Source organism: Stegostoma tigrinum, chromosome 22 (assembly GCF_030684315.1).
Source record: "Stegostoma tigrinum isolate sSteTig4 chromosome 22, sSteTig4.hap1, whole genome shotgun sequence".
Lineage (NCBI taxonomy): Eukaryota > Metazoa > Chordata > Chondrichthyes > Orectolobiformes > Stegostomatidae > Stegostoma > Stegostoma tigrinum.
In genome coordinates, this window is record NC_081375.1 from 2,685,101 (window position 1) to 2,712,500 (window position 27,400).

Sequence of the window (27,400 nt, forward strand, 5' to 3'; positions counted from 1 at the left end):
AGGGATATGTAGATTATCGGGGGATGGGTCTGGGTGGGATGCTCCAAGGGTCAGCATGGACTTGTTGAGCTGAAAGGCCTGCTTCCTTGTTCTAGGGATTCTATGATCTATGACACTCAAAGTTGCTCAGTTTCTAACCAGGCTTCAAGAAGAAGATACCAAACACCAAGTTTAAAATGTAAACAGAAACTAATAATTAATAATTTATGCTACAACTTTAGTAGAGCAAAGCTAAACAAGGTAAACTAATTAATGTAGTATCAGAGATAATGGGAACTGCAGATGCTGGAGAATTCCAAGATAATAAAATGTGAGGCTGGATGAACACAGCAGGCCCAGCAGCATCTCAGGAGCACAAAAGCTGATGTTTCAGGCCTAGACCCTTCATCAGAGAGGGGGATGGGGAGAGGGAACTGGAATAAATAGGGAGAGAGGGGGAGGCGGACCGAAGATGGAGAGTAAAGAAGATAGGTGGAGAGAGTGTAGGTGGGGAGGTAGGGAGGGGATAGGTCAGTCCAGGGAAGACGGACAGGTCAAGGAGGTGGGATGAGGTTAGTAGGTAGCTGGGGGTGCGGCTTGGGGTGGGAGAAAGGGATGGGTGAGAGGAAGAACAGGTTAGGGAGGCAAAGACAGGTTGGACTGGTATTGGGATGCAGTGGGTGGGGGGGAAGAGCTGGGCTGGTTGTGTGGTGCAGTGGTGGGAGGGGACGAACTGGGCTGGTTTAGGGATGCAGTAGGGGAAGGGGAGATTTTGAAGCTTGTGAAGTCCACATTGATACCATTAGGCTGCAGGGTTCCCAGGCGGAATATGAGTTGCTGTTCCTGCAACCTTCGGGTGGCATCATTGTGGCACTGCAGGAGGCCCATGATGGACATGTCATCTAGAGAATGGGAGGGGGAGTGGAAATGGTTTGCGACTGGGAGGTGCAGTTGTTTGTTGCGAACTAAGCAGAGGTGTTCTGCAAAGCGGTCTCCAAGCCTCCGCTTGGTTTCCCCAATGTAGAGAAAGCCACACCGGGTACAGTGGATGCAGTATACCACATTGGCAGATGTGCAGGTGAACCTCTGCTTAATGTGGAATGTCATCTTGGGGCCTGGGATGGGGGTGAGGGAGGAGGTGTGGGGACAAGTGTAGCATTTCCTGCGGTTGCAGGGGAAGTTGCCGGGTGTGGTGGGGTTGGAGGGCAGCGTGGAGCGAACAAGGGAGTCACGGAGAGAGTGGTCTCTCCGGAAAGCAGACAGGGGTGGGGATGGAAAAATGTCTTGGGTGGTGGGGTCAGATTGTAAATGGCGAAAGTGTCGGAGGATGATGCGTTGTATCCGGAGGTTGGTAGGGTGGTGTGTGAGAACGAGGGGGATCCTCTTAGGGCAGTTGTGGCGGGGGCGGGGTGTGAGGGATGTGTTGCGGGAAATACGGGAGACGCGGTCAAGGGCATTCTCGATCACTGTGGGGGGGAAATTTGCGGTCCTTGAAGAACTTGGACATCTAGGATGTGCGGGAGTGGAATGTCTTATCGTGGGAGCAGATGCGGCGGAGGCGGAGGAATTGGGAATAGGGAATGGAATTTTTGCAGGAGGGTGGGTGGGAGGAGGTGTATTCTAGGTAGCTGTGGGAGTCGGTGGGCTTGAAATGAACACAGCAGGCCCAGCAGCATCTCAGGAGCACAAAAGCTGACGTTTCGGTCCTAGACCCTTCATCAGAGAAGGGGATGGGGAGAGGGTTCTGGAATAAATAGGGAGAGAGGGGGAGGCGGACCGAGGATGGAGAGAAAAGAAGATAGGTGGAGAGGAGAGTGTAGGTGTGGAGGTAGGGAGGGGATAGGTCAGTCCAGGGAAGACGGACAGGTCAAGGAGGTGGGATGAGGTTAGTAGGTAGGAGATAGAGGTGCGGCTTGGGGTGGGAGGAAGGGATGGGTGAGAGGAAGTACAGGTTAGGGAGGCAGAGACAGGCTGGACTGGTTTTGGGATGCAGTGGGCGGAGGGGAAGAGCTGGGCTGGTTGTGTGGTGCAGTGGGGGGTGGGGACGAACTGGGCTGGTTTTGGGATGCGGTGGGGGAATAGGAGGTTTTGAAGCTGGTGAAGTCCACATTGATAACATTGGGCTGCAGGGTTCCCAAGAAGAATATGAGTTGCTGTTCCTGCAACCTTCGGGTGGCATCATTGTGGCACTGCAGGAGGCCCATGATGGACATGACATCTAAAGAATGGGAGGGGGAGTGGAAATGGTTCACGACTGGGAAGTGCAGTTGTTTATTGCGAACCGAGCGGAGGTGTTCTGCAAAGCGGTCCCCAAGCCTCCGCTTGGTTTCCCCAACATAGAGGAAGCCACACTGGGTACAGTGGGTACAGTATACCACATTGGCAGATGTGCAGGTGAACCTCTGCTTGATATGGAAGGTCACCTTGGGGCCTGGGATAGGGGTGAGGGAGGAGGTGTGGGGGCAAGTGTAGCATTTCCTGCGGTTGCAGGGGAAGTTGCCGGGTGTGGTGGGGTTGGAGGGCAGTGTGGAGCGAACAAGGGAGTCATGGAGAGAGTGGTCTCTCCGGAAAGCAGACAAGGGTGGGGATGGAAAAATGTCGTGGGTGGTGGGGTCGGGTTGTAGATGGCGGAAGTGTCGGAGGATGATGCGTTGTATCCGGAGGTTGGTGGGGTGGTGTGTGAGAACGAGGGGGATCCTCTTAGGGCGGTTGTGGCGGGGGCAGGGTGTGAGGGATGTGCTGTGGGAAATGCGGGAGACACGGTCAAGGGCGTTCCCGACCACTGTCGGGGGAAAGTTGCGGTCCTTGAAGAACTTGGACATCTGGGATGTGCGGGAGTGGAATGCCTCATCCTGGGAGCAGATGCGGCGGAGGCAGAGGAATTGGGAATAGGAGATGGAATTTTTGCAGGAGGGTGGGTGGGAGGAGGTGTATTCTAGGTAGCTGTGGGAGTCGGTGGGCTTGAAATGGACATCAGTTACAAGCAGGTTGCCTGAGATGGAGACTGAGAGGTCCAGGAAGGTGAGGGATGTGCTGGAGATGGCCCAGGTGAACTGAAGGTTGGGGTGGAAGGTGTTGGTGAAGTGGATGAACTGTTCGAGCTCCTCTGGGGAGCAAGAGGCATTTTTGTTTCTGATTTACAGCATCCACAGTTCTTTCAGTTATCCACTTTGTTAAGAGAACCTACACGGTATTTCTTAAATGGTACAAGGTTGGAAAGTTGAGATGTTCAAAAGGATCTGGATGTTCTCATCGATAAATCACCAAAGGCTAACGTGCCGGTGTAGTAAGCTATTAGGAAGGCTAATTGCGATAGGGTTATATCACAAGGGACTTTGAATACCGCGATAGTGAAGTTTTACTTCAAGTATATAGCAGCTTGGTGAGAACACCCCTCTAGAGTACTGTACGCAATCTAGGCTTTCTATCTCAGGAAGGATATCATTGCAATAGAGGGACTGCAACAAAGATTCATCACACTTACTCCCAGGATAGAGGAGCTGTCCTATGATGAGAGCTTGGCCAACTGGGCCTGTATTCTAAGGAGGAGGAGGTTTCACAGTAATGGAAGAGCCCAGCACATCAGCGCAAAAGATAAATCTGAAGCATTCGCAGCAACTTCAGCCAGAAGTGCTGAATGGATGATCCATCTCGGCCTCCTCCAGTGGTCCCCAGCATCACAGATACCATCTTCAGCCAATTCGATTCACTCCACGTGACATCAAGAAACAGTTGGAGACACTGGATACTGCAAAGGCTATGGGCCCTGACAACATCCCAGCAATAGTACTGAAGGCTGGTGTTCTAGAACTTGTCGCTCCCCTAACCCAGCTGTTCCAGTACAGTTACACGCTGGTATCTACCCGACAATGTGGAAACTTGCCCCAGTACGTCCTGTACACAAAAAGCAGGGCAAATCCAACCCGGTCAATTACCCCCCATCAGTCTCCTCTCGACCATCAGTAAAGTGATGGAAGGTGTCACTAACAGAGCTATCGAGCAGCACCTGCTCAGCAATAACCTGCTCAGTGACGCCCAGTTTGGGTTCCACCAGGGCCACTCAGCTCCTGATCTCATTCGAGCCTCGGTTCAAACATGGACAATAGAGCTGAATTCCAGAGGTGAGGTGAGAGTGATAGCCCTTGACATCAAGGCTGCATTCGACCGAGTGTGGCATCAAGGAGCCCTGGCAAAACTGGATTCAATGGGTATCAGGGAGCACACTCTCCAGTGGCTGGAGTCAAACCAGTCACATAGGAAGATAGTGATGGTTGTTGGAGATCTGAGATCTAGGACCCAAAGGCACATCCTTAGAGTAAAGGGAAGATCCTTTAGAACAGAGATAAGGAGAAACATCTTCAGCCAGAGACTGGTGAATCTATGGAATTCCACTGCCACAGAAGGCTGTGGAGTCCAGGTCATTGAGTATATTTCAGACAGAGATGGACAGGTTCTTGATTGTCAAGGGGATCAAGGGTTCTGGGGAGAATCGAGAGAATGGGGTTGAGAAAGAGATCAGCAATGATTGAATGTTGGAGCAGACTCGATTGGCTGAATGGCCTAACTTCTGCTCCTGTCCTGTGGTCTTATGGTCTCAACTCAGCTCCATGCCATCTCTGCAGGAGTTCCTCAGGGTAGTGTCCTGGGCCCGATCATCTTCAGCTGCTTCATCAATGATCTTCCCTCCACCATAAGATCAGAAGTGGGGGTGTTCGCAAGTGAGTACAAGGGCAGCGGATATATGGGACTCACCATCCTGACTTGGGAATATATCGCCGTTCCTTCAGTGTCGCTGGATCCAAAATCCTGGAACCCCCTCCCTAATGGGCATTGTGGGTCTACCTATGGCACATGGACTGCAGAGGTTCAAGAAGACAGTTCACCATCACCTTCTCAAGCGCAACTAGGGATGGATCATAAATGATGTCCAACCAATAATGCCAAATAATCCTGTCAACAAATTAAAAACACGCCCTTCTCTGGGCAGATTGTGTTCTATTCTTAACACCCTCCCTGGATAGAGAGTGGCCTCCCTACTATCATTCAGTAATACGGAGGCTCATTACCTGCGGATGGTCTTTGAGACAGAGTTCTGTCGCTGGAACACTCCTGGCTTTGTCACCAACATACCATCTCGAGCTGGGTGCCTAGGATCTGGCACACTGACACTCTTGAAGAAAGCTGGTCTTGGGCTCTAGGAGAAAACTAATAGTTAACCCTCCACAATTCCAACTGGCATCAAACTATCTCAGTACAACAGTCATAGAGATCAAAGGTACTGAGTAAAACAGATAACATCCTGAACATGGCGAGGCAACGGCCAAGTGGTATTATCAATAGACTGTTAATCCAGGGACTAAATAACGTTCCAGCGACCCGGGTTCAAATCCTGCCATGGCAGATGGTAGGAACTTGAATTCAATAAAAACATCTGGAATTAAGAGGCAATAGACAATAGACAATCGGTGCTGGAGTAGGCCATTCAGCCGTTCGAGCCAGCACCACCATTCATTATGATCATGGCTGATCATCCCCATCAGTAACCTGTTCCTGCCTTATCCCCATAACACTTGATTCCACTATCTTTAAGAGCTCTATCTATCCCTTTCTTGAAAGTATCCAGAGAGTTGGCCTCCACTGCCTTCTGGGGCAGATCATTCCATACATCCACCACTCTCTGGGTGAAGAAGCTTTTCCTCAACTCTGTTCTAAATGGCCTACCCCTTATTTTTAAACTGCATCCTCTGGTTCTGGACTCACCCATCAGTGGAAACATGCTTCCTGCCTCCACAGTGTCCAATCCCTTAATAATCTTATACCTCTCAATCAGATCCCCTCTCATCCTTCTAAACTCAAGAGTATACAAGCCCAGTCGCTCCAATCTTTCAACATATGATAGTCCCGCCATTCCGGGAATTGACCTCGTGAACCTACGCTGCACTCCCTCAATAGCAAGAATGTCCTTCCTCAAATTTAGAGACCAAAACTGCACACAATACTCCAGGTGCGGTCTCACCAGGGCCCTGTACAGCTGCAGAAGGACCTCTTTGCTCCTATACTCAATTCCTCCTGTTATGAAGGCCAGCATGCCATTAGCTTTCTTCACTGCCTGCTGTACCTGCATGCTTGCTTTTGTTGACTGATGTACAAGAACACCCAGATCTCGTTGTGCTTCCCCTTTACCTAACTTGACTCCATTGAGATAGTAACCTGCCTTCCTGTTCTTGCCACCAAAGTGTATAAACACACATTTATCCACATTAAACTGCATCTGCCATGCATCAGTCCACTCACCGAGCCTGTCCAAGTCACCCTGTGTTCTCATAACATCCTCCTCACATTTCACACTGCCACCCAACTTTGTGTCATTGGCAAATTTGCTAATATTACTTTTAATGCCTTCATCTATATCACTAATGCATATCGTAAACAGCTGCGGTCCCAGCACCGAACCTTGTGGTACCCCACTGGTCACTGCCTGCCATTCCAAAAGGGACCCGTTTATCACTACTCTTTGCTTCCTGTCAGACAGCCAATTTTCAATCCAACTCAGCATTTTGTCCCCAGTACCATGTGCCCTAATTTTGTTCACCAATCTCCTATGCGGGACTTTATCAAAGGCTTTCTGAAAGTCCAGGTACACTATATCCACTGGTTCTCCCTTGTCCATCTTCATAGATACATCCTCAAAAAATTCCAGAAGATTAGTCAAGCACGATTTTCCCTTCGTAAATCCATGCTGACTCTGACTTATTCTGTTACTGCTATCCAAATAAGTCGTAATTTCATCTTTTATAATTGACTCCAGCATCTTTCCCACCACTGACGTCAGGCTAACCGGTTTATAATTCCCTGTTTTCTCTCTCCCTCCTTTCTTGAAAAGTGGGACAACATTAGCCACACTCCAATCCACAGGAACTGATCCTGAATCTATAGAGCCTTGGAAAATAATTACTAATGCGTCCACGATTTCTAGAGCCACCTCCTTACCCTGGGATGCAGGCCATCAAGCCCCAGGGACTTATCAGCCTTCAGACCTAACAGTCTATCCAACACCATTTCCTGCCTAATATAAATACCCTTCGGTTTGTCCATTACCCTCGGTCCTTCAGCCACTACTGCATCTGGGAGATCGCTTGTGTCTTCCCTAGTGAAGACAGATCCAAAGTACCTATTCAACTCTTCTGCCATTTCCTTGTTCCCCATAATAAATTCACCCGTTTCTGACTTCAAGGGCCCAATTTTAGTCTTAACCATTTTGTTTCTTTTCACATACCAAAAAAGCTTTTACCATCCTCCTTTATATTTTTGGCCAGTTTTCCTTCATAGCTCATTTTTTTCTCTGTGTGTATTGCCTTTTTAGTTATCTGCTGTTGCTCTTTAAAAGCTTCCCAGTCCTCCGGCTTCCCACTCATCTTTGCTATGTTAGACTTCTTCTCTTTTATCTTTATAGAGTCCTTAACTTCCCTTTTCAGCCACGGCCGCCCCCGCCTCCCCTTAGGATCTTTCTTCCTCTTTGGAATGAACTGATCCTGCACATTCTGCATTATATCCAGAAATACCTGCCGTTGCTGTTCCACTGCCATCCCTGCGAGGGTATTGTACCACTGAACTTTGGCCAACTCCTTCCTCATAGCTCCATAGTTCCCTTTATTCAACTGCAATACTGACACTTCCGATTCTCCCTTCTCCCTCTCAAACTGCAGATTGAAACTTATCATATTATGGTCACTACCTCCTAATGGCTCCTTTACTTCGAGGTCCCTGATCAAATCCGGTTCATTGCACAACACCAGATCCAGAATTGCCTCCTCCCTGGTAGGCTCCAGTACAAGCTGTTCTAAGAATCCATCTCGGAGGCACTCCACAAACTCCCTTTCTTGGGGTCCAGTACCATCCTGATTCTCCCAGTCTACCCGCATGTTGAAATCTCCCATAACAACCGTAGTGACACCTTTGTGACAGGCCGATTTCAACTCCCAATTCAACTTACACCCTACCTCCTGACTACTGTTTGGGGGGCTGTAGATAACTCCCATTAGGGTCTTTCTACCCTTAGAATTCCTCAGCTCTATCCATACTGACTCTACATCTCCTGATTCTATGTCCCCCTCACAAGGGAGTGAATATCATTCCTCACCAACAGGGCCACCCCACCCCCTCTGCCTGTCAGTCTGTCCTTTCGTTAGCACGTATAGCCTTGAATATTCATTTCCCAGGCCCTGTCCACTTGAAGCCACGTCTCAGTTATCCCCACAACATCATACTTGCCAACTGAGCCTCAAGCTCATCCACCTTATTTCTTATGCTTCGTGCATTCATATATAATATTTTTAATTTGTTTCTCCCCTCACCCTTCCTATCAATCCTTATTTCACTTGGCCATACTGTACGATCCCTTCTTGAGTTTTCTGCTCTGTTGATTCTATTGTCTTTCTTAACTCCTCTTATTCTCACTTTCCCTTTAACCTGATTCTTAAATTTCCAGTTTGGCCCCTCCCCCCGATTACTTAGTTTAAACACACCTGTGTTGCAGTGGCAAACCTGCCTGCCAGAAAGCTGGTTCCCCGATTATTAAGATGCAACCCGTCCCTCTTGTACAATTTATTCTTACCCCAAAACATACCCCAGTGATCCAAGAATTTAAATCCTTGCTTCCGGCACCAGTCCCTCAGCCACATGTTCAAGTCCATTATCTCTCTGTTCCTGCCCTCTCCAGCCCGAGGAACTGGAAGCAAACCAGAGATAACCACCCTGGAAGTCCTGCTTTTCAGCCTTCTTCTGAGTTCTCTGAAGTCCCGCTGTAGAATGCTCCTCCGTTTCTTCCTGACGTCATTAGAGGCGACAGGCACCACCACCTCTGGGTCTTCACCTTCACCCTCGAGGATTCTCTGCCCTCTGTCAGTGACGTCCTGGATCCTGGCACCAGGAAGGCAACACAGCATCCTCAAATCTCGCCTGTTGCCACAGAAACCCCTGTCAGTCCCTCTCACTATGGAGTCCCCTATTACCACAGCTCTCCGTGATGTCTGACTTCTCGGCTCTGCCTCTACAGCAATTTTTGACTCGCAGACCTGTCCACCTCTCGGACTGGCAGTGTCGTCTGTCTCGGCAGTTTCCAAGACAGTCAGCCTGTTTACAATAGGTGCTTCCCCTGGGGTCTTTCGTACTTCAGTCATGTCTTCCTTCATCATTGACATTCCCCTTCTCTCTTCAGGTATCCTGGGTAAGAGTCTAATGATGACCATGAATCCATTGTTGATTGTTGGGGAAAATCCACCTGGTTCACCAATATCCTTTAGAGACGGAAACTGCTATCCTTACCTGGTCTGGCCTATGTGTTACTCCAGACCCACAGCAATGTGGTTGACTCTTAAATGCCCTCCAGGCAATTAGGGATGGACAATAAATGCTGCCTAGCCAGCAATGCCCAGACCCCGTGAATGAACAAAAAAAAATGGAGAGTGTTCCAGTTCTATCTGGGATCCTGATGCAGAACTGCCATAACCCTCACATTCACTCAGTAAACTAGTTTGGCTTCCTCATGCTCCAGGGAACCCACACATTGTGCCATCAGCCTGTTCCCAAACAGAAAGTTTGCTGAAGGCCACAAAAAACATCTTGAATTAGATTAAGACAGGCTGAAGCTATGTTCAGTCTTGCTTCCTCACTGGGGTGTAATGTTCCACCTTGTTCTACCAATTTCACAATCATAAACGAAGAGACAAAAGGACGAAAGGAATACCTTCACTCCAGTCCTCAGCTCCTGCTGTCCTTCAGGGCAAATGGAGGGAGATGTTGGCTTCTTGCTATGCAGGTGTTTGCCAGCAGCCTCTGCATCTTGGTCCAATGACATGCTTTGCCAAACTCAGCTCAGCACCTGGAAAATAACCACCATGTCGTTAGGGGAGCTAATGAATTGAAACATCCAGTCCATGTTACATACTAGCCTTTGTACGCTCTCCAGAGGGTCCATTTCCCAACTCCTGAGGAACTGCCAATACCACCTTTCTTCACGTTCAACCGTCCAAAAGGAACATGTAGAGCATTTTCAAATATGGGGAATTACAGATACTTATGTTTTACATCTGCATCAAGGATCTTCATGAGAAATGGACAACTCAGATAATACGTGATAGTGCGCTTCAAATTCATATTTTAAAATAGGATATTTTAGATGAGGACAATGAGTGGAAAAGGTATTTCTGGGACATAGAGACTTCTCTTTCTGACGGGAAAGAACTGGAAAAGATTACATGCATGGGAACTACAAGTGGGGGTGACTGGAGTGGAGAATGAAGATCACTGCATGTGGGATCATAGAACATCGAACATTACAGCACAGTACAGGCCCTTCGGCCCTCGATGTTGTGCCGACCTGTCATACCGATCTCAAGCCCATCTAACCTACACTATTCCATGTACGTCCATATGTTTATCCAATGACGACTTAAATGGACCTAAAGTTGGCGAATCTACTACCGTTGCAGGCAAAGCGTTCCATTCCCTTACTACTGAGTAAAGAAACTACCTCTGACATCTGTCCTATATCTTTCACCCCTCAATTTAAAGCTATACCCCCTCGTGCTCGCTGTCACCATCCCAGGAAAAAGGCTCTCCCTATCCACCCTATCTAACCCTCTGATTAGTTTATATGTTTCAATTAAGTCACCTCTCAACCTTCTTCTTGCTAATGAAAACAGCCTCAAGTCCGTTAGCCTTTCCTCGTAAGACCTTCCCTCCATACCAGGCAACATCCTAGTAAATCTCCTCTGCACCCTTTCCAAAGCACCCACATCCTTCTTATAATGTGGTGACCAGAACTGTACGCAATACTCCAAGTGCGGCCGCACCAGAGTTTTGTACAGCTTCGCCATAACCTCTTGGTTCCGGAATTCGATCCCTCTATTAATAAAAGCTAAAACACTGTATGCCTTCTTAACAGCCCTGTCAACCTGGGTGGCAACTTTCAAGGATCTGTGTACATGGACACCGAGATCTCTCTGCTCATCTACACTACCAAAAATCTTAACATTAACCCAGTACTTTGCCTTCTGGTTACTTCTACCAAAGTGCATCACCTCACACTTTTCCACATTAAACTCCATTTTCCACCTCTCAGCCCAGCTCTGCAGCTTATCTATGTCTCTCTGTAACCTACAACATCCTTCGTCACTATCCACAACTTCACCGACCTTAAGGTCGTCTGCAAATTTACTAACCCATCCTTCTACGCCCTCCTCCAGGTCATTTATAAAAATGACAAACAGCAGTGGACCCAGCACCGACCCTTGTGGTACACCACTAGTAACTGGTCTCCAGGATGAAGATTTCCCATCAACTACCACCCTCTGTCTTCTTTCAGCAAGCCAATTTCCGATCCAAACTGCTATATCTCCCACAATTCCATTCCTCCGCATTTTGTACAAGAGACTATTGTGGGGAACCTTATCGAACGCCTTGCTGAAATCCATATACACCACATCAACTGGTTTACTCTCATCTACCTGTTTGGTCACCTTCTCAAAGAACTCAATAAGGTTTGTGAGGCACGACGTACCCTTCACAAAACCGTGCTGACTATCCCGAATCAATTTATTCTTGTCTAGTTGATTATAAATCCTATCCCTTATAACCTTTTCCAACACTTTACCAATAACTGAGGTAAGGCTCACTGGTCTATAATTACCAGGGTTGTCTCTACTCTCCTTCTTGAACAGGGGAAGCATATTTGCTATCCTCCAGTCGTCTGGCACTATTCCTGTAGACAATGATGAGTTAAAGATTAATGCCAAAGGCTCAGCAATCTCCTCCCTGGCTTCCCAGAAGATCCGAGAAGAAATCCCATCCGGGCCAGGGGACTTATCTATCTTCACCCTCTGTAGGATTTCTAATACCTCTTCCTTGTGAACCTCAATCCCACCTAGTCTAGTAGCCTGTATCTCAGTATTCTCCTCGACAACATTGTCATTTTCTTGAGTGAATACTGTCAAAAAATATTCATTTAGCGCTTCCCCTATCTCCTCTGACTCCACACACAACTGACCACTACTATCCTTGATTGGCCCTAATCTTACTCTCGTCATTCTCTTATTCCTTAGCGTAGGGATAACAACAGAGAATTTCCGGGTGATCTAATAGGATTCAGGTCTGAAACCATCATTAATTACAGTTAAAACCACGCAGTGAGAAAAGAAAAATGCTGAAACAAATCCAGGAAATGCTGGAGAAACCCTCCAGATCTCAAAAACTGTGAATATTTTCAGGTCAATAATCTTTAAAAGCCTTTGATTTCAAATGTTAACTCAGTTTCTCTCTCCACAGACGATGGAGTCTGCAGTCAATACGATAGAATCGGCCAAAGGGCCACTTCCATGCGGTAGGACTCTCTAATTGAATGGCCTGCCCTGCTACTGTCCTCAGGTTACAACACATTGTGTTACACATGGCCCAGTGATCACCATCTCTCCGAGTCAGGCATCACTGCACAATTCTCAAGACTTCAATTCCAAATCCAAAGCTGACAATCTCAGTGTGGTACTGAGGGAGCGCCACACTGTCGGAGGGTCAGTGCTGAGGGAGCGCCACACTGTCGGAGGGTCAGTACTGAGAGAGCGCCACACTGTCGGAGGGTCAGTGCTGAGGGAGCGCCGCACTGTCGGAGGGTCAGTACTGAGGGAGCGCCACACTGTCAGAGGGTCAGTGCTGAGGGAGCGCCGCACTGTCGGAGGGTCAGTGCTGAGGGAGCGCCGCACTGTCGGAGGGTCAGTGCTGAGGGAGTGGACACTGTTGGCGGGTCAGTGCTGAGGGAGCGCCGCACTGTCGGAGGGTCAGTGCTGAGGGAGCGCCGCACTGTCGGAGGGTCAGTGCTGAGGGAGCGCCGCACTGTCGCAGGGTCAGTGCTGAGGGAGCGCCGCACTGTCGGAGGGTCAGTGCTGAGGGAGCGGGCACTGTCGGAGGGTCAGTGCTGAGGGAGTGCCGCACTGTCGGAGGGTGAGTGCTGAGGGAGCGCCGCACTGTCGCAGGGTCAGTGCTGAGGGAGCGCCGCACTGTCGTAGGGTCAGTGCTGAGGGAACGCCGCACTGTCGGAGGGTCAGTGCTGAGGGAGCGGGCACTGTCGGATGGTCAGTGCTGAGGGAGTGCCGCACTGTCGGAGGGTGAGTGCTGAGGGAGCGGGCACTGTCGGAGGGTCAGTGCTGAGGGAGTGCTGCACTGACGGAGGGTCAGTGCTGAGGGAGCGGGCACTGTCGGAGGGTCAGTGCTGAGGGAGTGCTGCACTGTCGGAGGGTCAGTGCTGAGGGAGTGGGCACTGTCGGAGGGTCAGTGCTGAGAGAGTGCTGCACTGTCGCCCCATTTTCAGTGGGACTGTTGAGGGGGCGCTAATGTGTTGACTCAGGGATATTGTGAAACAGTAACACACTTTAATAGGAATGTGTGCTGCTGATTAATGAGGTTCTGTTTGCAGAGGACCCAATGGTTTGATCATTGAAGTCCAAAGATGTCACACACGTCCTGACACAAAAGTCAAGATTGAGTTTTCCTGCATCAATAAAAATATAAACACTGAGCTCTTACTGAAACTGGAAAGTAGCAGAACAGTTCCTAAATGTGGGTTCAGTCCCTAGTTCTCCTGTGGCATGATCCTGGATTTTCCCAAATTGCTGAGGGCTGCCCCTCAGGCTCAGTCTGTCACAGACAGAGATCAAGGCCTCCGCTCACACATGATTTGATTTGATTTGATTTGCTGTTGTTATATGGGCCTGAGTGCAGTGTAAAGTTTGTTTTGTGAGCAGTACAGGCAAATCACAACACACAAGGGCATACAGATCAGAGATAATGGGAACTGCAGATGCTGGAGAATTCCAAGATAATAAAATGTGAGGCTGGATGAACACAGCAGGCCAAGCAGCATCTCAGGAGCACAAAAGCTGACGTTTCGGGCCTAGACCCTCTCTGATGAAGGGTCTAGGCCCAAAACGTCAGCTTTTGTGCTCCTGAGATGCTGCTTGGCCTGCTGTGTTCATCCAGCCTCACATTTTATTATCAGGGCATACAGATCATTGGGTTCTTAAACAGAATGAGGCATAAAAGGTTACACTGCACAGGAGGCGCACAAAGCAGAATCAACATTAGATTTGAAATTTGAGAGGCCCAATCAGAAGTCTAATAACGGGGGGAAGAAACTGTTCTTGAACCTGTTGGTACATGTGCTAAAACTTTTGTGTCTTCCCTCTAAGGGAAGAGGTTAGAGATTATAACTGGGGTGACAGGGATCTTTGATCATGTTGACTGGCTTTCCGAAGCAGTGGGAGTGTAGATGGAGTGAGTGGATGGGAAGTTGGTTTCCATGACAAACTGAGCTGTGTTCACAATTCTCTGTAAGTTTGTATTGTCCTGGGCAGAGCAGTTGCAATACCAGACTGTGATATACCCAGTTGGAATTCTTCCTATGGTGCTTCTGTCAAAGTTGGTAAGAGTTTGATTGATTGATTGTCACATGTACTGGAGTACAGTGAAAAGCTTTGTTTAGAAGCAGTACAGGCAGATCTTAGTTAGCAAGGACGTACAGATCAATGGTTGTAAAAAAACCTTAGACAGAGGTACACAGTTTACATTGCACAGGCCGTGCACTAGGCAAGATCAATGTTAGCAAGATCAGCGTTATTTGAGGCTAGTGTCCATCCAACAGTCTGATAACAACCAGAAAGAAGCTGTTCCTGAACCTGCTGATGTGTGCGTTCAGGTTTCTGTCCCTTCTGCCTGACAGAAGAGGTTGTGGGAGGTTGTTACCGGGGTGCGATGGGTCTTTGATGGTATTGGCCGCCTTAATGCAGGAGCGAGCTGTGTAAATAGAGCCGATGGATGGAAGGGTGGCTTCCATGTTGGTCTGGGCTGGGCACACCACCTTCTGTAGTTTCCTATGTTCCTGGGCACAGTAGTTGCTGTCCCAGGCCGTTATGTAACTGGACAGTTTGCTTTCAATGGTGCTTCAGCAGTAGTTGTTGAGGGACCTTAAGGGCAGGCCAAATTTCCTGAGCTGCCCATTGGAAGAAGAGGATTTGTTGTACATTCTTGATGGCATCTGCGTAGGAAGTCCAGCTCAGGTTGTTGGTCATCATCACTGCAAGGAACTTGATGCTCTTCACTCCCTTAACCTCAGTTCCATTGATGTAGATGGGGGCGGGTTCTCCTCCTTCCTTTCTGAAGTCAATGATCAGTTCTTCAGTTTTACCGACATTGAGAGACGGAGTGTTCTCATTGCACCACGTCACCAAGCCCTATGTCTCCATTCCCTAGTTTGACTTGTTAGATACCCATCCCACTACGTTGATGTCATCAGCAAACTTGTAGATGGCGTTCATGTGGAATTTGGCAACACAGTCGTGGGTGTGAAAGGAGTAGAGAAGTGGGGTGCAGCATTGAGGGTTACTGTGGAAGGGGTGCAGTTATCTATCCTCACTGACTGAGGTCTGTGGGTCAGAAAAATGAGGATCCAGATGCAGAGCTTGGAGCCGAGACCAAAATCCCACAGTTTTGAGGTCAGTCTGGAGGGGACAATCATTTTGAAGGCGGAGCTGTAGCTAATGAGCAGGAGTCTGATGTAGCTGTTCTTGCTGTCCAGATGTTCCAGGGATGAGTGCAGGGCTAGGAATAAAGCATACCCTGTGGACCTGTTAGGTTGGTAGACAAACTGTAGGGGATCGAGGCAGGCTGGGAGACTGGAGTTGATGTGGGCCATGACCAGCTCCTTGAAGCACTTCACGATTATTTAGAGTCCTTCTGGACATGCCAAAGAAGAGGCGTGTTGTGCTTTCTTGACTATCATGTGTATGTGTGGACCAGGGCAGGCTAGAGGTCGTCACTCCCGGAACTTGACTCTCTTGACCATCTTTACCTTGGCTCCGATGGTATAGACAAGGGCGCGCCCTCTACTCCACTTCCTGAAGTCAATGACTATCTCTTTTATTTTTCTGACATTGAGGGAGAGATTGTTATCTTTACACCATGTCAACCAGCACTCAATCTCTTCCTGTATTCTGTCTTGCAATTGTTTGAGATCTGGCCTACAACGGTAGTGTTGTCAGTGAACTTGCAGATGGAGTCCAGACAAAATTTGGTCTGACAGTCATGAGTATAGAGGGAGTACGGTAAGGGGCTAAGTACAGTGAGGGTGCTGGTGTTGAGGGTTACTGTGGAGGAGGTGCTGTTATCTGTCTTCACTGATTGCTGTCTGTGGGTCAGGAAGTTGAGGATCCAGTTGCAGAGGACGGAGCTGAGACCTCAGTCTCTGCGTTTGGAGATGTGTTTGGTTGAAATTATAGTGTCGAAGGCAGACTGTAGACAATAAGTAGGAGCCTGACATAGGTATCCTGGTTATCCAGATGTTTCAGGGATGAGGGTAGGGCTATGAAAGTGGAATCTGCTGCGGACCTGTTGTAACGGTGGACAAATTGCAAAATGTTGGCGCAGGAGGGGAAGCTAGAGTTGATATGTGCAATGACCTACCTCTGGGAGTACTTCATAATTATGACCAATGGCAAATTACTTCAATGACCTCGATAAATGACCTAGAATGTCCACTGGTTTGGCCCTTGTTCAATTTGGAATGGAGAAGGGGTTTTGTTGCCTCTTAACCCAAACCAAATTCCCAAAGTTTTACAGGAATTGATCGGCAAAGGAAAGCTGTTTCATTGTTTCAACAGATCTGTGTATCCAGGTTTAGGGGAGGTGTCAAGATGGTAAGTAAGTTCAGGGCCAGTTAAGGAGTATGGTGTCACATATCAGTACAGTTTACAATAACCCTTCCTCATGTAAAGGGAGATTTACTGAAGTTAGAGAAGCAAGATCGCTCAGTTACTGTCAGCAGGTAGAAACTGAAACCAGCTGATAGGAGATTTGCTGTTCTGGTCTTTCCTATTTCCACTCTCCGCTTTAAAGATTTTCATATTGATTGAGTTATTTCAACAATTCAGAATAGATAGCCACGTGACATCATAACTGCTTAGTATCAAGATACAACGTCACCCTCCGTCATTCACTGTCCCTCACTTTGTCCCACTCCTTCCCTCTCAGCCTCTCTCAGTCACGCCCAATCACTTTCACTGTCACTCTCGCTCACTCATTCCCTCACTCTCTTTCGGTCATGTGTGGTCACTCTCAGTCATTCTCGGTCACTCTTCAGAGTCACTGGTGCCAGACTGTGATGTAGTTTTGAAAGTAAATACAAGAACATGCAAGGATGGTTCACAAAGAGTGGATGACAAATGAAATGCTGGTGACATGATTGAAAGAGAAAAGGAATGAAACACAGCAGAGAGTGAAGAAATTGTATTCGTAACGGTGACAGTTGAGGAGAAATTGCCTGATGAGATGTGTGATGACATCTGAAGCTGGAAAGAAATCACAAAATCAGAATGTTTGCACCAGGAGCAAAGAGTGACAAAGAGGAATGAATTATACATCATTTCAAACAGTGGGGGTCTCAGGATTCCAAACAAATAAAAGGACCTACCATTAGGCTCTCAGAGGCAAAGACCACGTTGAAATTGATGAGCATGGGAAACGTTAAATGAAGTAACAGCTGAATATTTAAATACTCTTGGAGAAACAGCATGAAAAGTGCTAACAGAAGTTAGTGATCAATATATTCTAAATATTATTTGTCAAATGACCTAAGGAACCTAAGGTATAGGAGTGCAATCATTTTAGAATGATAAGTTTAATGAGCCAGCCTATTAAAATGATCCTGAGGTCATAAGGAATAAAGTCACACCATGTTTAAACCAAAAGTTGTATTTAAATATAGAGTAAGAACAAATTGAGGAGTATTTGACGTTAAGATCAATCTTCAGTAAATTTTAGGATTCATGAAAAATGCTTTGAAACATAGGAACAAGAGTAGGCCATTCAGCCCATTGATCTACTCCACCATTCATTACAATCAAGGCAGACCATCCACTGCGACGGCCTTTTCCCACTCCACCTCCAAAATCTTTAATCCTAGAAATCAGACAGTCATTCTCAACTTGAACATTAATTATCCCTTTGTGATTACATAATACTAGTACTAAAATGAACTAGAACTAATACTAGAACTAGAACTAACTAGAACTCTCTAGTCATCTACTCAACAAATTAGGGAAGGGAGGCATGGAGCTTGGTGACGTGGTGCAATGAGAACAATCCGTCTCTCAATGTCGGTAAAACTGAAGAACTGATCATTGACTTCAGAAAGAAAGGAGGAGAACCCGCCCCCATCTACATCAATGGAACTGAGGTTGAGAGAGTGAAGAGCATCCAGTTCCTTGCAGTGATGATGACCAACAATCTGAGCTGGACTTCCTACGTAGATGGCATCAAGAATGTACAACAACGCCTCTTCTTCCGTGGGCAACTCAGGAAATTTGGCCTGCCCTTAAGGTCCCTCAACAACTACTGCTGAAGCACCATTGAAAGCAAACTGTCCAGTTACATAATGGGCTGGGACAGCAACTACTGTTAGCAAGCTTTGAGAAGATTTGTAGCTCAGGTTGAGGTTCTGGATGTGAGTTTGCTCGCTGAGCTGGAAGGTTAGTTTTCAGACGTTTCATCACCATTCTAGGTAATATAATCAGTGTGCCTCCGGTGAAGCGCTGGTGTTATGTCCCACTTTCTATTTATCTGGTTAGGTTTCCTGGGTTAATGATGTCATTTCTTGTGCTGGTGATGTCATTTCCTGTTCTTTTTCTCAGAGGATGGTAGATTGGCTCCAAATCAGTGTGTTTGTTGGAGTTCCGGTTGGAATGCCATGCCTCTAGGAATTCTCGTGCGTGTCTCTGTTGGCTTGTCCTAGGATGGATATGTTGTCCCAATCAAAGTGGTGTCCTTCCTCATCTGTACGTAAGGATACGAGTGATAGTGGGTCATGTTGTCTTGTGGCTAGTTGATGTTCATGTTTCCTGGTGGCCAGCTTCCTGCCAGTTTGTCCAACGTAGTGTTTGTCACAGTTTTGGCAAGGTATTTTGTAGATGACGTTCGTTTTGCTTGTTGTCCAGAGCAACTACTGTGCCCAGGACCATAGGAAACTACAGAAGGTGGTGTGCCCAGCCCAGACCAACTATGGAAGCCACCCTTCCATCCATCGGCTCTATTTACACAGCTCGCTCCTGCATTAAGGCGGCCAATACCATCAAAGACCCATCGCACCCCGGTAACAACCTCCCACAACCTCTTCTGTCAGGCAGAAGGGACAGAAACCTGAACGCACACATCAGCAGGTTCAGGAACAGCTTCTTTCTGGTTGTTATCAGACTGTTGGATGGACACTAGCCTCAAATAATGCAACCTGCAATGTAACCTTATGCCTCTAAGTTTTTTTCGATCTGTACAGCCTTTGTTTGCTGTGATCAACCTGTACCATTCGTAAACAAAGCTTTTAACTGTATTTCAGTACAAGCGACAATCAATCAATTAAAGAACATGATCTGCCTTCTTTACCCGGTCTGGCCTACATATGGCTCCAAACCCACAGCAATGTTGGTGACTTCTAACTGCTCTCTGGGCAATTAGGGATGGGTAAAAATGCTGGCCTGGATAGTGACATCGACCTCCTACATTGTGAGCCATCCACTAACTTTGAAATTGTCTCCTGCGTACCATTAATACATTTCAGGCAAAGCAAGAGATCCCCTGTCAACTCCTAAATGCAGGAGTCCTACAATACTCTTCCAGCCCAAAAGGGATCGAATGACCGTTACTGTCTGCCTCCTATCACTTCACCAGTTTTGCATCCACACTATCATTGTCACTTTTATTCAGTGAGGAAATATTACGCACAATACTGGGGAAAAGATCTAGCATATATCTCTGATTGTTATACACAAAATAAACGCTCAGTTTCAGAATGCCATGGATAAATCAGGAGTTTAGAAAACAGTTAAAATGGGAGAAAGTCCATGTGAACCTGACACACAGTAAGGAAAGAGTGAAAGGAGTTTAAAACCAGTACCAGGAAGCTATGAAGGAAACAAACGAAACCCTGCTGAGAGCTGACCCACACAATCTTCAGGGAGACAAAACTCCAGAAATTCTGAGATAATGGGAACTGCAGATGCTGGAGATTCCAAGATAATAAAATGTGAGGCTGGATGAACACAGCAGGCCAAGCAGCATCTCAGGAGCACAAAAGCTGACGTTTCGGGCCTAGACCCTTCATCAGAGAGGGGGATGGGGGGAGGGAACTGGAATAAATAGGGAGAGAGGGGGAGGCGGACCGAAGATGGAGAGCAAAGAAGATAGGTGGAGAGGGTGTAGGTGGGGAGGTAGGGAGGGGATAGGTCAGTCCAGGGAAGACGGACAGGTCAAGGAGGTGGGATGAGGTTAGTAGGTAGCTGGGGGTGCGGCTGGGGGTGGGAGGAAGGGATGGGTGAGAGGAAGAACCGGTTAGGGAGGCAGAGACAGGTTGGACTGGTTTTGGGATGCAGTGGGTGGGGGGGAAGAGCTGGGCTGGTTGTGTGGTGCAGTGGGGGGAGGGGATGAACTGGGCTGGTTTAGGGATGCAGTGGGGGAAGGGGAGATTTTGAAACTGGTGAAGTCCACATTGATACCATATGGCTGCAGGGTTCCCAGGCGGAATATGAGTTGCTGTTCCTGCAACCTTCGGGTGGCATCATTGTGGCAGTGCAGGAGGCCCATGATGGACATGTCATCAAGAGAATGGGAGGGGGAGTGGAAATGGTTTGCGACTGGGAGGTGCAGTTGTTTGTTGCGAACTGAGCGGAGGTGTTCTGCAAAGCGGTCCCCAAGCCTCCGCTTGGTTTCCCCAATGTAGAGAAAGCCGCACCGGGTGCCTTCTCTACATTGGGGAAACCAAGCGGAGGCTTGGGGACCGCTTTGCAGAACACCTCCGCTCAGTTCGCAACAAACAACTGCACCTCCCAGTCGCAAACCATTTCCACTCCCCCTCCCATTCTCTTGATGACATGTCCATCATGGGCCTCCTGCACTGCCACAATGATGCCACCCGAAGGTTGCAGGAACAGCAACTCATATTCCGCCTGGGAACCCTGCAGCCATATGGTATCAATGTGGACTTCACCAGTTTCAAAATCTCCCCTTCCCCCACTGCATCCCTAAACCAGCCCAGTTCATCCCCTCCCCCCACTGCACCACACAACCAGCCCAGCTCTTCCCCCCCACCCACTGCATCCCAAAACCAGTCCAACCTGTCTCTGCCTCCCTAACCGGTTCTTCCTCTCACCCATCCCTTCCTCCCACCCCAAGCCGCACCCCCAGCTACCTACTAACCTCTTCCCACCTCCTTGACCTGTCCGTCTTCCCTGGACTGACCTATCCCCTCCCTACCTCCCCACCTACACCCTCTCCACCTATCTTCTTTGCTCTCCATCTTCGGTCCGCCTCCCCCTCTCTCCCTATTTATTCCAGTTCCCTCCCCCCATCCCCCTCTCTGATGAAGGGTCTAGGCCCGAAACGTCAGCTTTTGTGCTCCTGAGATGCTGCTTGGCCTGCTGTGTTCATCCAGCCTCACATTTTATTATCCAGAAATTCTGAATGTGTTGAGAAATGTAATTGCAACCCAGATCAGATTAAAATGTAGCCACTGGGCTGTTACAGTCTGCTGGAGATTCCTGTACAGGGGCCTGCGGTTAGAGCCTGTTGTAGAATCCCCACATTCAGAAACAGAAAAGATCTTCATAGAAACCATGCCACACTCCGAATACGGGGGGCAGCAGGCATGGGAGGTTGGGGGTTGTGGGGGTGGTCAGGTCAGACAGAGCTGGGTTGGTTTCAGGTTGGGATTGCCAGACTCGAGATGTTGGAGTGATCCGGGTCATGTTGGGGGTCAGATTGGAAGTGAGAGGATGTCAGAGGATCATTGATAAGTCAGGGGTCAGTTTAACCATTGCCCTGGAGTTAGAGCAGATTGATAATCCTCACATTGGTCTCGGAGAACCTGCACAATGTTGATAAACTGATAACACACTGTTTCGTGAAGTTGCTGTCGCACAGGGCCCTCCGAGCTTCACGTCAGCAGGAAATACAACACAAGATATTGACCAGAACCCTCAGACTTCTCCATGTTTAACAGGCTTTTTCAAAGTGTTCCAGCTGTGCAGAAATTACAAAGCCAAATTTTTAATATCCATGTAATTTCCCAAAACTCAGTTGAGTTGGGACCTGTGTAGATCCCAAAATATAACTCCAGTTTACACTGCCACACAAGTCAAGATAAAGCACCATAGCTTTACCAGAGCCCTCCTTAGAGAGAGAGATGACTGGTGGTCATTTACACTGAGGGTCACCATGCCTCAGGTGAGGGGAGATGCTGAGAGGGAAAGTCCTTCATGGTAACCTCGGCCAGTGTGGGAATTGGGGCCACACTGTTGGCACCACACTGCATCACAAACCACTTGAACTAACTGAGCTGTTTGACCACCCTGCAAAGCCAGCAGAGTTTCTGAGCTCCCTCCAACCCCAACATCGACCCTCTCCCCATCCCCTCCCCTCCCCCCTCTGACCCCAGTCACCACTCCTTCTGCACCACAGAATAACCTCAAACATCCCCACAACTCACCAAGGCTCCCCAGACAGCACCTTCCAAACCCACGACCACTTCCATCCAGAAGGACCCCCTGTAAGTTCCCCTCCGAGCCACTCACCATCCTGACTTGGAAATGTATCACCATTCCTTCACTGCCTTTGGGTCAAAATCCTGGAATTCCCTCCCTAAGGGCAATATGGGTCTACCCACATGGATAGCAGTGGTTCAACAAGGCAGCTCATCCACCACCCTCTCAAGGGGCAACCTCAGACCGGGAATAAATGCTGGCCAGCCAGTGAAACCCACATCCCACAAGAGAACAATTAATTACCTAAGTTGTTCTGTACCTTGGAATTCTGCGGCCATTCTCTAATAAAGTAATATTCTATTTATTTTATCTTTCCTGCTGAAATGAGTGCCAGATTTATACCCACTCATTCATCCTGTCCATTTCTGTCTACAACCTTCACAAAATCCATTCCTACCCATGGGTGTCACCCGGGAACTTAGCCTCTGAGCCTACAGTCACCTCTACATCATCAATGCGAAATGTGAAAAGCTGAGTATAAACCTGTCAGACTCCACTCATCACAACCTGCCAATCAACTCTCTAGAACATGGAACACAGAATACTACAGCACAGTACAGGCTCTTCGGCCCTCGATGTTGCATCGACCTGTGAAATCTATCTGAAGCCCATCTAGCCTACACTATTCCATTATCATCCATATGTTTATCCAATGATCATTTAAATGCCCTTAAAGTTGGCGAATCTACTACCATTGCAGGCAAAGCGTTCCATTCCCTTACTACTCTCTGAGTAAAGAAACTACCTCTGACATCTGTCCTATATCTATCACCCCTCAATTTAAAGCTATGTCCCCTCGTGCTGGCCATCTCCATCCGAGGAAAAAGCCTCTCACTATCCACCCTGTCTAATCCTCTAATCATCTTGTATGTCTCTATTAGGTTACGTCTTAACCTTCTTCTCTCTAACGAAAACAGCCTCAAGTCCCTCAGCCTTCCCTCATAAGACCTGTGCTCCATACCAGGCAACATCCTGGTAAATCTCCTCTGCACCCTTTCCAATGCTTCCACATCCTTCCTATAATGTGGCGACCAGAACTGTACACAATACTCCAAGTGCAGCCGCGCCAGAGTTTTGTACAGCCAGCCTGTCTTCTATCCACACTAATATGTTACTCCCTACACCACAAGCTGTTGCATTCCACAATAATCTTTGATATGGTGCTTTATCAAATGTCTTCTACAAAACCACTTTTAGCACATTGACAGCTTCCCTTGATCCACAATGCATTACTCCTTCAAAGATCTCCAATAAATTAGTTAAACATTGCTTTTCTTTCACAAAACCATGATGACTGTGCCCAAAATCGTTCAGATTTTCTAAATGCTTAGCTCTTTAATGATCAATCTTGATACCTTTGCAAAGACAGACACCAAGCTGACTAGCCTGGAATTGTATTGTTTCTTAAGAGGTTCCACATTTTAGTCCATTTACCCATTGACTCTTCTCCAGAACTGTCTGAAGTAATGCTGAACTTTTTGAAAGCTCAGTTAGTCCACAACTGGAGTACTATGTTCAGTTAATAAAATGTGAGGCTGGATGAACACAGCAGGCCAAGCAGCATCTCAGGAGCACAAAAGCTGACGTTTCGGGCCTAGACCCTTCATCAGAGAGGGGGATGGGGGGAGGGAACTGGAATAAATAGGGAGAGAGGGGGAGGCGGACCGAAGATGGAGAGTAAAGAAGATAGGTGGAGAGGGTGTAGGTGGGGAGGTAGGGAGGGGATAGGTCAGTCCAGGGAAGACGGACAGGTCAAGGAGGTGGGAAGAGGTTAGTAGGTAGCTGGGGGTGCGGCTTGGGGTGGGAGGAAGGGATGGGTGAGAGGAAGAACCGGTTAGGGAGGCAGAGACAGGTTGGACTGGTTTTGGGATGCAGTGGGTGGGGGGGAAGAGCTGGGCTGGTTGTGTGGTGCAGTGGGGGGAGGGGATGAACTGGGCTGGTTTAGGGATGCAGTGGGGGAAGGGGAGATTTTGAAACTGGTGAAGTCCACATTGATACCATATGGCTGCAGGGTTCCCAGGCGGAATATGAGTTGCTGTTCCTGCAACCTTCGGGTGGCATCATTGTGGCAGTGCAGGAGGCCCATGATGGACATGTCATCAAGAGAATGGGAGGGGGAGTGGAAATGGTTTGCGACTGGGAGGTGCAGTTGTTTGTTGCGAACTGAGCGGAGGTGTTCTGCAAAGCGGTCCCCAAGCCTCCGCTTGGTTTCCCCAATGTAGAGAAAGCCGCACCGGGTACAGTGGATGCAGTATACCACATTGGCAGATGTGCAGGTGAACCTCTGCTTAATGTGGAATGTCATCTTGGGGCCTGGGATGGGGGTGAGGGAGGAGGTGTGGGGACAAGTGTAGCATTTCCTGCGGTTGCAGGGGAAGGTGCCGGGTGTGGTGGGGTTGGAGGGCAGTGTGGAGCGAACAAGGGAGTCACGGAGAGAGTGGTCTCTCCGGAAAGCAGACAGGGGTGGGGATGGAAAAATGTCTTGGGTGGTGGGGTCGGATTGCAAATGGCGGAAGTGTCGGAGGATAATGCGTTGTATCCGGAGGTTGGTAGGGTGGTGTGTGAGAACGAGGGGGATCCTCTTGGGGCGGTTGTGGCGGGGGCGGGGTGTGAGGGATGTGTCGCGGGAAATGCGGGAGACGCGGTCAAGGGCGTTCTCAATCACCGTGGGGGGGAAGTTGCGGTCCTTAAAGAACTTGGACATCTGGGATGTGCGGGAGTGGAATGTCTTATCGTGGGAGCAGATGCGGCGGAGGCGGAGGAATTGGGAATAGGGGATGGAATTTTTGCAGGAGGGTGGGTGGGAGGAGGTGTATTCTAGGTAGCTGTGGGAGTCGGTGGGCTTGAAATGGACATCAGTTGCAAGCTGGTTGCGATGGTTACTATGTTCAGTTCATTACTTACTGTGTTCATTTTATGATTTTCTCCATACATTATTTGTAACTTACTCTTGTTTATTTATCAGGTCAACATTTTAGGAGAATGTGTGTCCTTGAGAGGGTGTGAAGTAAATCGGTCAGACAAGTCCAGAGGGAGATAGGAGTTGGGGGACTTATGTTTTTATAAGGGAAGGTAGCTGCAGGACTACACTCGTAAAGCATTGGATCAATGTGCACAGCAGCTCTAGGCTGACAGTCCAAGACCAGGGGCATAACAGTGTGTGATAAATGATGTTCCTGCAAGGTACACTGGAGCATTCCAAAATCTCCAGCAAGGTGTGAGTAATTACAGGAACAACACATGGTAAAATGGGCTGGAAACTGGGATGTGGGACATTCCTTAGGGTGTAACTGACAGTTAATGAGGTGACTGTGTTAAAACACAACAAGAAAATTCATTTGGCCTTGCAGAAAGAAACCCTCCAAAAAGGCAGCTCAACTTGGAATTAACCAAATAAAATGGAGGATTCAGCCCTATGTCTATCTTAACAAATTCTTTATTTCCTAAAGACCTCTATAAAGAGCAGGCAGGATTTTCTCATTTGCTAGTATAACCATGGTCTCTCCCCTAGAAAATATCTCCAGAGGTTCCACACGCTGATGAGAAGCTGGAGATTACTATAGTCCGCTATACCCCACGTTGCTCTAGCGAAGGCTGTACACAGGTTTAGCATCAATTAGTATTTCTACATGTTCCCTGGACTACTGCAGACTTTGGTTGTACATAGTACAGCATGCATACCTCACACTGTGCTTCACCATGCTACAACTGATCAAGTGTCAGGCATGTCTAAACATGCAGCTCAGTGACTACAGCTGTCATTCAGCGTTCCCTGCTCTCACTGGGATTGACAGAGATACAGACTCTGGTCAGTGTGGATTCCAATCTCACTCTTATTCTCATTTCCTTTTCCTGAATCGATTGGTTATAGGATCAGTGTGTGCACTTCTTTGATCATCTGGAATGTGGCTTTTACTGAGGATTTTATTGGGCGGAAGGCAAGTCTCAACATGTGGGGAAATAGTAACATCACTCAAACTAAGAGCAGCTGTTAAAGAAGCAGCAGGTCGCAGCCTGAGCAGGTCTGGAGGCTGTGGTGCTGGGAATAGGGAGAGTGAGGGCCCCTCACAGTGGGACAAGGTGAGGGCACAGGCAGGCTGATCCAGGGGGAGCAGGAGGAGCAAGGGTGCTCACTGCTCAACACCCCACACACACACACACACACAAACACACACCCACCCACACACACACCCCACAGACACACACCCACACACCACCCCCACACACACATCCAGATGCACTCCCACACACCCCCCCACTCACACAAACACAAACTTCCACACACACACACACACACCCACACACACACACACACACCCACACACACACAAACACACACACACAAACACACACACAAACACACACACACAAACACACACTCCCACACACCCAACAGACACACACACACACACACACAAACACACACTCCCACACACCCAACAGACACACACACACACACACAAACACACACTCCCACACACCCAACAGACACACACACACACCCAGACGCACTCCCACACACCCCCACCACACACACACACACAAACTTCCACACACCCAACAGACACACGCCCAGACGCACTTCCACACACCCCCACCACACACACACACAAACTTCCACACACCCCCACCACACACAGACACAAACTTCCACACACACACCCACACACGCCCCAGACACACACCCAGACGCACTCCCACACACCCCTCCCACACACACACAAACTTCCACACACACACACCCACACACCTCACAGACACACACTCCCACAGACCCAACAGACACACACACA

General features: G+C 48.3%; 1 protein-coding gene across 6 annotated transcripts in view; it reads right to left on the bottom strand.

The window, feature by feature from the left end:
- Positions 1–27,400, bottom strand: part of LOC125463856 (inactive rhomboid protein 2-like) — a 120,031-nt gene that overhangs the window by 67,792 nt on the left and 24,839 nt on the right. For all 6 annotated transcript variants that reach the window (XM_059653861.1, XM_059653862.1, XM_059653864.1 and 3 more), the window contains exons 2-3: positions 9,725–9,859; positions 5,046–5,173 (exon numbers count right to left, since the gene is read on the bottom strand). In XM_059653861.1, the coding sequence (XP_059509844.1) occupies positions 5,046–5,173; positions 9,725–9,835 (239 nt within the window). In that variant the 5' untranslated portion in view covers positions 9,836–9,859. The remainder of the gene's footprint in view (positions 1–5,045; positions 5,174–9,724; positions 9,860–27,400) is intronic.